This window comes from Mesocricetus auratus, unplaced genomic scaffold (genome assembly GCF_017639785.1).
Source record: "Mesocricetus auratus isolate SY011 unplaced genomic scaffold, BCM_Maur_2.0 Super-Scaffold_100010, whole genome shotgun sequence".
In the NCBI taxonomy this organism is placed as follows: domain Eukaryota; kingdom Metazoa; phylum Chordata; class Mammalia; order Rodentia; family Cricetidae; genus Mesocricetus; species Mesocricetus auratus.
Window position 1 is genome coordinate 67147914 of NW_024429194.1, and position 9751 is coordinate 67157664.

At 46.8% G+C, this 9751-nt stretch overlaps 2 protein-coding genes across 2 annotated transcripts; one reads left to right on the forward strand and one right to left on the reverse strand.

The window, feature by feature from the left end:
- The first annotated feature begins 1395 nt into the window (after positions 1-1395).
- Lalba (lactalbumin alpha) lies at positions 1396-3534 on the forward strand. Its single transcript, XM_005066910.3, has 4 exons — positions 1396-1569; positions 1895-2053; positions 2500-2575; positions 3201-3534. The coding sequence occupies exons 1-4, from the start codon at positions 1437-1439 to the stop codon at positions 3259-3261; spliced, it is 429 nt and encodes a 142-aa protein (XP_005066967.1). The 5' UTR covers positions 1396-1436; the 3' UTR covers positions 3262-3534.
- A 2452-nt stretch (positions 3535-5986) lies between these two features.
- LOC101832953 (olfactory receptor 5A2-like) lies at positions 5987-6768 on the reverse strand. The gene is given in 2 exon segments (XM_013111108.1): positions 5987-6678; positions 6681-6768. Coding segments are annotated over 2 exon segments (780 nt in total).
- Between the last annotated feature and the right edge of the window lie 2983 nt (positions 6769-9751).

A 9751-nucleotide genomic window follows, 5' to 3' on the forward strand; every position in this document is an offset into this window, starting at 1 on the left:
AGAAACCACAAAGGTAGAACATAGGAACACCATGTCCAAAAAGCTTGTTCAAACTCAGCCAACCCTAACCATCACCGAGGCAATGGCCGTTAGCCCACCGGTTCCTCTCCCTTTTGAACTTTTTACCTTGCCAATATCCTGCTCTATGTGCTGAAACAATACCCTGCTATATGCACACCTGGCGCTCAGAGCAATCCTCTCACTCCCCTCCATTTTCCTGCTCTACCAAGTACATTAGCTGACCTGAGAAAAACATTTTTTTCCACTTGATCAGAAACCTGTCTTGTGGTCTTTCTTTCATGTCTCTTGACCCCATTCACCGTCCTTAGGTCTCTTGCTCCAGGTTGACATCCTGCAGGATGGGACAGGGAATAAGAACAGAGTTGGCTTCAAGAGTTAACCTTTGTCAGGTCAGCTGTTTCTGGGGGTTAAACCAGCCCAGTCTTAATCCCTTTGGTCATCAGTCCTCCCTCTCTGTTACTGGCTTTCTTGAGTTCAGCTCAGTGCTTAGCCATGGGAGTCTGCCTCTTCTTCCATCAACCACTGAATGAAGTTTCTGTTTCCCAGATTCTCTGGCTGTGGGATTGTAGGCTGGCACTCCCCAGATCTGTCTAAAATCCATATATGAGAGAGTACATGCCATCAGCCTGGGAATCCAGCATGGGACTGATCAAGACCCCCTGAATGTGGGTGTCAGTGAGGAGGCCTAGGTAATCTATTGAGCCTTGGGCAGCAGATCAGTACTCATCCCGAGTATACACACGGACTTTGGACTCCCATCCAACAATGTGAGGTGCACTCTCACCCTGAACTCTTGGGGGAGGGTCTAGGTCCTGCCCTGTATGAAATGACAGACTATGGACACCCCCATGGAGGGCCTCACCCTCCCTGAGGAAATGAGGGGATAATGGGGGGGGGTTAGGGGGAGGGCACGGGAGGAGGGGAGGGAAGGGGAGAGGGACCTGGTCCTGACTTGTGAAGCAACCTTGTTTCTTATCTAAATTTAAACTGAAAAATAAATTTAAAAAAAGAACAGAGTTGGCTGTGAACTCTGTGTTTTCCAGTCACCTCACTTGTGTTGTCTCTGAAGCCCCCTTTGTTCCTAAAGTAGCTTAGCGACACCCTGCTTCCTAGAACCAGCCCTAAAAGAAATGGAAGGTTTTCAAAGCTGATGAGAAGCAGGATCATGTGTGGAACTGTATGTGCAGAGAACAATGCTCAGTATTGACTATACGTAGGAAGAGAGGGGGGGAAAGTTAGGGAGAAACGATGGGAGGAAGCTGGCAGGCTCAGAGTTTCTATTTTGGCATAGGCACTCTCTGTTCATCATCCTTCTAGGTAGCAGGCCTGGTGCCAGGGATCTGGCAGCTTTCTTCCTATATAAAGGCAGGTGAAGCTGAGTAGCGTCTGCATTTCAAGATCCAGGAGCCACCAAAATGATGCCTTTTGTTCCTTTGATCCTGGTGTGCATTTTGTTTCCTGCCATTCAAGCCACACAACTCACAAAATGTGAGGTGTACCAGGCCATGAAAGACATGGACGGCCATGAAGGCGTCACTTCGCTCGAGTGTGAGTTTATTGCTCTACTCTTTCTCCATCTGGTTCCTGTCCTCTCTCTCCCCATTGCCATTCTCTCTCTTGTCTCCTCCACCTTCACCCAATCATCTCCTTGCAGTCTTCTAGCTCTTCTTTTGTTCTGTTCCCTTTTATTCAGTGTTCTTTCCTGTTCTTCCTCTCTTCCACTGTCTGATCCCTGTCACTTCATCAAGCGACTTTGTACTTCACTACTTTTGGAGATTGGTCGGGAGGCCTTTGTTTTCTGCGGGGAGACCAGTTCCTCAGTTATGCTGCTCCTACACATCTCTGTGAAACGTCTTTTCTCCATCTCCCTCAGGGACCTGCATTGCATTTCACAGCAGTGGTTACGACACACAAACTATAGTCAAGAACAATGGCAACACAGAGTACGGACTCTTCCAGATCAGTAACAAACACTGGTGTGAGAGTAGTGAGGTCTCCGAGTCAGAGAACATCTGTGGCATTTCCTGCGACAGTGAGTAGCCTCTTTCACCCTGCTCTTCTGCTTCCCTACGGCCTTCCTCAGAGGCAGTCTCCTTCTTGGTACCCAGGACATCTCAGGAGTCGCTCTCTAAGAACACTGTGACTTGAAATGACGATGCTTAGTAAGAAACTGGTCCCTGGGCATGATCTCCACGTGGCCAGAAAGTCCCCCTCCAAAGTTTAGGGAGAGGCAATCTGTTTCTGAGACTCAAAGTCTGTGTTTTCAGGTGTGATGAAGCTGGTGACTTCTCAGAGGTGTTTGGGAATGGAAGGAAGTCCCTACCTAGGGGAGGTGTTACTAGATTGGTTTTTTCCCTAAGAAAGTCAGTAGGTCAAGCCTTCAGCTCAGAACCAGGCCCCCTGGGCCCAGGGACTAGTGAGCCCATCACTTCTCTGAGCTGCACTTCTTAGCTGTCATTTCTTCCTGCACTCTGCTAGAGTTCCTGGATGATGACCTCACCGATGACAAAATGTGTGCCAAGAAGATCCTGGATATCAAAGGGATCGACTACTGGTAAATCATGTCTTCTCTTTCCTCCAGAGAGCAATGTGCTCTCCTCCCTTGCATCCCCTGGCCATTTAATCTTGGGTAGAGTCTCCAAAGCAGAGCTCATCTGGCAGACCCAAAGGGTCCATTTTAAAGACCTTCTTCTGTGTCATTCCTGTGTGACAACTTTCCTGGTATGAAGCTCCCTATTGGAAGACTGATATCCAGGTCTCTGTTACCCTGAGCAGTTTTTAGTCTTAAAGCAATATGTATCATTACATATCTTTTCTAGATCTGCCCTTTCCTTGATTTTGTCAATTATTATTTTAATGAGCTGTATTCCATTTAGAAGTCCTTGCCGTGTATCTCAGAATGTCTATTTCTTGCCTACAATCTTTCACCTCACCCTGAGGAAGAAGCTTTATGCTAAGACATTGCTAACTACCAGAAAGAGGGGAGAAAGGTGTGTGTGTATGTGTGTGTGTGTATGTGTGTACATGTGAGTGTTGGTAACTGAGCAAAGTACAATGATATACATGTATGAAAATGCCATAATGGAATCAATGTCATAATAGAACCCATTATTTGGCATAGTAAATTAAAAAGAAAGGTCCAGTCAGCCAACTCATTTTGTCTGTTTCTCCATGAATAGGATGGCACACAAACCACTGTGCTCTGAGAAGCTAGAACAGTGGAGCTGCGAGAACCTGTGAGCTCCTGATGTCCTTGTCACGCCTGCCCCATGTTCTGGAATGCCTCTTCCCTAAGGCTACCTCAGTCCGGCTCTGTTTTTCCACCATGAAGACGATCTGCCTCTGAGCCCTGTACCCTGTAGCGACACCACTGGACTCAGGAGGGATTTTGTGAAAGGGTGTGTGACAGGAGCAGTGGACTGCAGACTCTTGCTTGCTTAGGGATGGTGAGGGTCTCGGCATTTTCACCAAAGCAAGAGTCCTGTCCTGTTCTAAATAAAGGGCCTGACTTGATGTGTCTGTCATTAATGTAATGATTAAAAAAAAGAAAGGCGAAACAGGTACTTTTCAGGCCCTGCCAAGGCGTGCTGCTAAGCAAACACACTGCATGCACGGAGCTCGTGCAGGAGGCCTGGGGGGCGGGTGAAAGAGCCAAGGCTATGCCAAAGGTGGGACATGAGAGAGACAGGCAGACAGGCAGGCAGAGAAACATTACAGAGGAGAGGCAAGAGAGCGAGCTGTGGTGCCCATGTTGCACAGCCGAAGGTGGAAAGGCGCTGGTGACAGGGGATGACGTAACTGCTTCAGTGGCAGAGGCGGGCTGCTGCATGAAGCTAACATCCCTTCCTTTTGTTTATTATAAAAAGGCGAGGAAAGCCGGGCATTGGTGGTGCACGCCTTTAATCCCAGCACCCTATGACTTGGAGGCCAGCCTGGTCTACAGAGCCAGTTCCAGGACAGGCTCCAAAGCAATAGAGAGAAACCCTGTCTTGAAAAACAAAAACAAACAACAAACAAACAAACAAGTTAGGAAATAGGAAGTGTATCTGGTGAGGAGGGAATGGGGGTGCTATATTCTCTAGACTGCTTCCTGTTGTCTCAGGACTTGGCATCTATGGGGGACCTGAGAAAGCTGAGATGCTGGCCGAGTCCTGGGATAACTGGTTATCTCACTCACTGTCAAAGCTGTGGGATGGTCTAGCTGAAGCAGTGTGTAAGGCTGGACCACTTTGGGCTAGCCATTTCCTGGATGCAGATTTCGAGGGGACCTGGCGGGATGCTGACAGAAAACAAAGCCAAGTTTTAGGAGGAAATTTGTTTCTTAGTCCCCTCTCAATTACCACAACCTAAGAAAAAAACTCCCTCTTAAAAATTGAGAGGGAGGTAGGGTTCCAAGACCAGGGAAAGGTGAAGAGGAGACCCCCTCCTCCCCAGAAACAGGCAGTAGGTGGGGAAACTTAGGCTGTTGACTGACAGTACTTAACTGGAACTTACTAGAATTTTTTGAGTTTACAAAAAGAGACAAGTTTTACACACATCAGCAATCCCACTGTTAGTGATCTGTAGAAATCCACACTGTAGAAAAGGAGGATCCTGGACTCCCATTCATACTCTCTTTTTTATTCAGTCTGCAATTCGGCTGATGGGATGGTGGTGCTGCCCACATTCAAGGCAGGTCTTTCCTCTTTGCCTAAACATTTTGGTAACACCCTCATTGACACCCAGAGATGTGTTTCCATGGCAATTCTAAATCTAGCAAAGCTGACAATGGAAATTTATTACACTACCCCACTACCCTGTGGGGCTTCAGACAGTCAGGTCATGCTTCTCTTGTCTTAGCAGTCATCAGCTCCCAAATGAAACTCCTGTGTTTAGGAAATCTATAGCCACAGATTAGGTATATGTGTGTGGAGTGGAGATCTGCGCTGTGCCTAGTGTAAACACTCTCAGGGAATACCTGGTGTCAGTCATTACACGTCAGTGTGAATTTAAACAGTATGATGTCTCCCTTGTGACATTGCATGTTATTTTCCCCTTACTAGTTATGATACAAAAAATGAGGTAAGCAACACACATGATTTTTAAGTTTTAAGATTAAATTATTGGGCATAACTTAAGTATCCCTAGGATTATTTCCCCAAGAAATATTTTTACTTTATCAATGGCATTAATCACTGGGACAAATCCAACATATCAAGAATGTTCTTTATGAACTCTTCTTGATTTGATTAAAAAAGGTATTTAGGGGCTGGAGAGGTGGCTTGTGACTAAGAATGCTGCTACTTCAATGGGGGATTGTAGTTTGGTTCACAGTACACATGTCAGACAGCACATGACCACATGTGCCTCTAGTTTCAGAGGATCCAGTGCCCTCGTGCCACCTCTGCAGAACTTACACACATGTGCACACATATGCATGCACTCACGTGCGCGTGTGTGTGCTAGCGCTTGTGCGCGCGCACACACACACACGCATACATACACACACACACACTTTAAGGAAAAGGTATTCATCTAACTATAATTTTTTTTCCTTTTTTCTTTTTTTGGTTTTTTTGAGACAAGGTTTCTCTGTATTGTTTTGGAGGCTGTCCTGGAAAGCTCTGTAGACCAGATTGGTCTTGAATTCACAGAGATCCTCCTGCGTCTGCCTCCCTAGTGTTGGGATTAAAGGCATGCGCCACCAACGCTAGGCTTCTAACTATAATTTCTAAAGATCTATTTTTCTAATATTTTTGGGAAATAAGCAGGGGAAATATTGTCGCTTTATGGACTATGAAGATACTGAGATAAAGGGAGGTACATTCATCTGTAGGCTCAGGTGAGCCTTTTGAAAACCACAGCAGAGCAGGGCTGGAGCCCAAGCCTTGGGAATTCCAGGATGATTCTTTCCTGCTGCACTGATGCTCTGTTCTGTAGGCCCAGGGCGGTTAGGAGAGGAACACATGGCATTTATGATGAGGAGCTACTGTGGGCCACGCCCGAATACTCCCGAACCGTAAAAGATGGAGGCTACAAGGAAGTCACATGAAGAACATGTGGAGAAGCTCTTGCTCCGACCTGTGGCCGAGTTGATGCTCAGGGCTGTCATGATGATGCGGCTGTAGGATCCCAGTAGCAGGACCAGAGTACCAAAGCCTAAGATCACCAGTGTTGTCAGGGTGGAGGTGACAGTAGTGTGGGGGTCAGAACAGACCAGCAGGAGCACTGGGGGCGTCTCACAGGCAAAGCCGTGGACTAGGTTCCGGCCACAGAAGTGCTCTTGAGCTAGCAGGAGGGCGTTAATCAGGTTAACGCTGATTCCTCCAGCCCAAGACAAAACCGCCAGCCCAGAGCATACCTTTCCATTCATAGTGACCACATATAACAGTGGGTGGCACACAGCCTGGAACCGGTCATAGGCCATGGCAGAAAGGAGGCAGGCTTCAGTGGCCCCAGAAAATATAACCAGGGTGATCTGAATGAAAAACCCAAGGAACAATATAGTCTTCCACTCAGAAATAAGGCTCTTCAGCAACTTAGGCGCAATGACTGAAGAATAGAAAACATCTATGAGGGAGAGGTGTCTCAGGAAGAAGTGCATGGGGGTATGAAGGTGGGGATCACAGCTGATCACCAGCAGCATCGGCAAGTTCCCCACGAGGGTCAAGAGGTAATCACCAAGAACAGCGCAAAGAGCAGTACCCCAGTCCAAGGGTTGCTGGTCAGTCCCAGGAGCACAAACTCAGTGACATTTCCAACTTCCATGGAGCATTCAAATGTCCCGTCTGAGGGATGAGAAATGAAAGATCTGTCCCGCTCTGCTACGCAACCCTGAAATGATGAATTAAACTTCTGACCCGGGAGGGATTACGTGGCAGTGGCATTTCTGCTCTGCAGATCCTCAGCACTTCCTAGCTCAGGGCAGTGACCTCCTGGTCAAAGTGGAAACATGTAGAGGACAAGAACTAGAAAAGGAGAGAGGGAGACACAGGGTTAGAAAAGGAGAAAGAAGAGAACCTAGTAACAAAGAGGACCCTAAGAGAGGCATACATACATCCTCCTAGGAAGGGGAAAAAGACAAGATCTCCTGAGTAAATCGGGAGTGTGGGGGGTAGGGGGAGGGTGGGAGGGGAGAAGGGAGGAGGGAAAGGGATTGGGGAAAATTAAAAAGAAAAAGAAAATAGGCCATTGACTGCCCTACTGAGCTCCCCTGCCCTCAGTCAAGGAGAAGGCAAAAATGGCTCAGCATTCAACATAGACTAAAATGGTGCAGAACCTGCTTTTCCAAGGTAAGTGCTGGAACCCTTATAGCTTCATGCTTAGACTTTGGACAGTACCCACATATAAGCATATCTCCAACCTTATTTTAAAGCTAACACATTAACACACATGTTACAATATAAACACTCCAAAATTTAAAGATCACACAGTCTTTAGAAATTAAAACACTTAAAAATTCTGTCTCTGTAAACTCAAGAAGCAAGTCTCCAAAACACCAAAGGATCCAATTAAAAAGTGGGGTACAGAACTAAATAGAGAATTCTCAATAGAAAAGTTTAAAATGGCTGAGAGACACTTGAGAAAGTGCTCAACATCCTTAGCCATCAGGTAAATGTAAATCAAAACAGCTCTGGGATACCATCTCACTCCTGTCAGAATGGCTAAAATAAAAATCACCAACGACAATTTATGCTGAAGAGGATGTGGAGAAAGGGGAACACTCCTCCACTGCTAGTGGGAGTGCCAACCACCTACTTTGGAAATCAGTATGGAAATTCCTCAGAAAAATGGGAATAAACCTACCACAAGACCCAGCCATTCTACTCTTAGGCATATACGCAAAAGTTGCACAATCATACAACAAGGATGTCTTTTCCACTATATTCATAGCAGCATTATTTGTAATAGCCCGAACCTGGAAGCTACCTAGATTTCCATCAACTGAAGAGTGGATAGAGAAAATGTGGTACATTTATGCAATGGAGTACTACTCAGCAGGAGAAAAAAAACAATGGAATCTTGAAATTTGCTGGCAAATGCATGGCACTAGAAGAAACCATCCTGAGTGAGGTGACCCAGTCACAAAAAGACAAGCATGGTATGTACTCACTCAGATATGGATTTTAGGCATGAAACAGAGGAGTGCCAGCCTACAATCCCATAGCCAGAGAGTCTGGGAAACAGGGAGGACCCTAAGAGAGATATGCATGGTAACCCAGAGAAGGGGAACAGGACAGAATCTTCTGAAGGGACTGGAAGCAAGGGGAGTTGAGGAAGCTGGGAGAAAGAGAGGGGGAGAAGAGGGGAGAGGAGGACATGGGGGAGCAAGAAAGTTGAGTTGGGAGAAGAATAGAGAAGAGAAGGATGAGAGATACCAAAATAGAAAGAGCCATTATGGTCTGAGGTGAGATGCAGAGGCCTACAAGGATGACACCAACTGGCAATCTAACCAATAGTGGAGAGGATACCTTAAATGCCCTTTCCTGATAATGTGATTGACGACTTCCTTGTATGCCATCCTAGAGCCTTCATCCAGTGGCTGAAGGAAGCAGAGGCAGACACCCACAGCTAAACACTGAAGTGAACTCCTGGAACCCAGTTGCAGAGAGGGAGAAGTGATGAGCAAAGGGTTAAGACTTGGCGGGTGAAACCCGAGAAACAGCTGACCTGAACAAGGGGGAGCTCATAGACCCAAGATTGATAGCTGAGTGGCCAGATTTGGACTGGTCCATATGCCCTGAATGTGGGTGTCAGTAAGGAGGCCTCAGCATCCTTTGGGGCCCCGGGCAATAGATCAGAATTTAGCCCTGTCATCCAGAGGGACTTTGGGAACCCATTTCATGTGGAAGGATGCTGTCTCCACCTGGACACATGGGGAAGGGCCTATGCCATGCCCCAGATCATATGACAGATTTTCAAGATTCCCCCATGAAGGGCCTCACCCTCCTGGGAGAGTGGAGTGGGGATTGGGGGAGGTTTGAAGGGGGGCAGGAGAGGAAGGGAGGGAGAGGGAGCTGGGATTGACATATGAAGCAATCTTGATTCTAATTTAAATTAAATTAAAAAAGGAAAAAAAAGTGTCTTTAAAATCCAAAGGGACTGTAGAGATGGCCCAGGGGTTAAAAGCACTCACTGACTACTCTTCCAGAGGACCCGGGGTTCAATTCCCAGCACTTACATGACAGTTTACAACTGTCTGTATATTCCAGTTTCAGGGTACATGACACCCACGACAAAAAACCAATGCACATAAATAAAAATAAAAACGAAAGTATTTTAAAATTCAAATTCTCTCAACTGTGGGCACCTGTAAAATCAAAAATAAATTAAATACTTTTGTAAGAGGGAAGAACCAGGGCCCAGGCACAACCTGAACAAAGCAAACCAGACTCCAGAGGTGTGCATAACTCAATGTCTAACTATCTGGGATCCACTCACGATCTTCTGGGCTCCTCTGAAGAGAATGGGTCACTTCTCCAGCTCTGGGCTCCGCAGCACAGACAGCTTGTCTTCTAGGCTCCAGCTGGCCCCTCTCCTCACTAATGCTGTTCTTGGTGGTCATCCCATGGTACTGACAGCTCTAAGACACTAGGGTCTTCTGCTGCAGCTGGGCTATACTTTCACCAATGTCCTCTCCTGGGCTCTTTTCATGGTGGCAAGCCTCAAGTTCTCTTCATGACCCCTCCAGCCATGGACTTCAACCAATCCTGTGGCTGCACCTTCACCAATGGCCTCTCCTGGCTTCTCA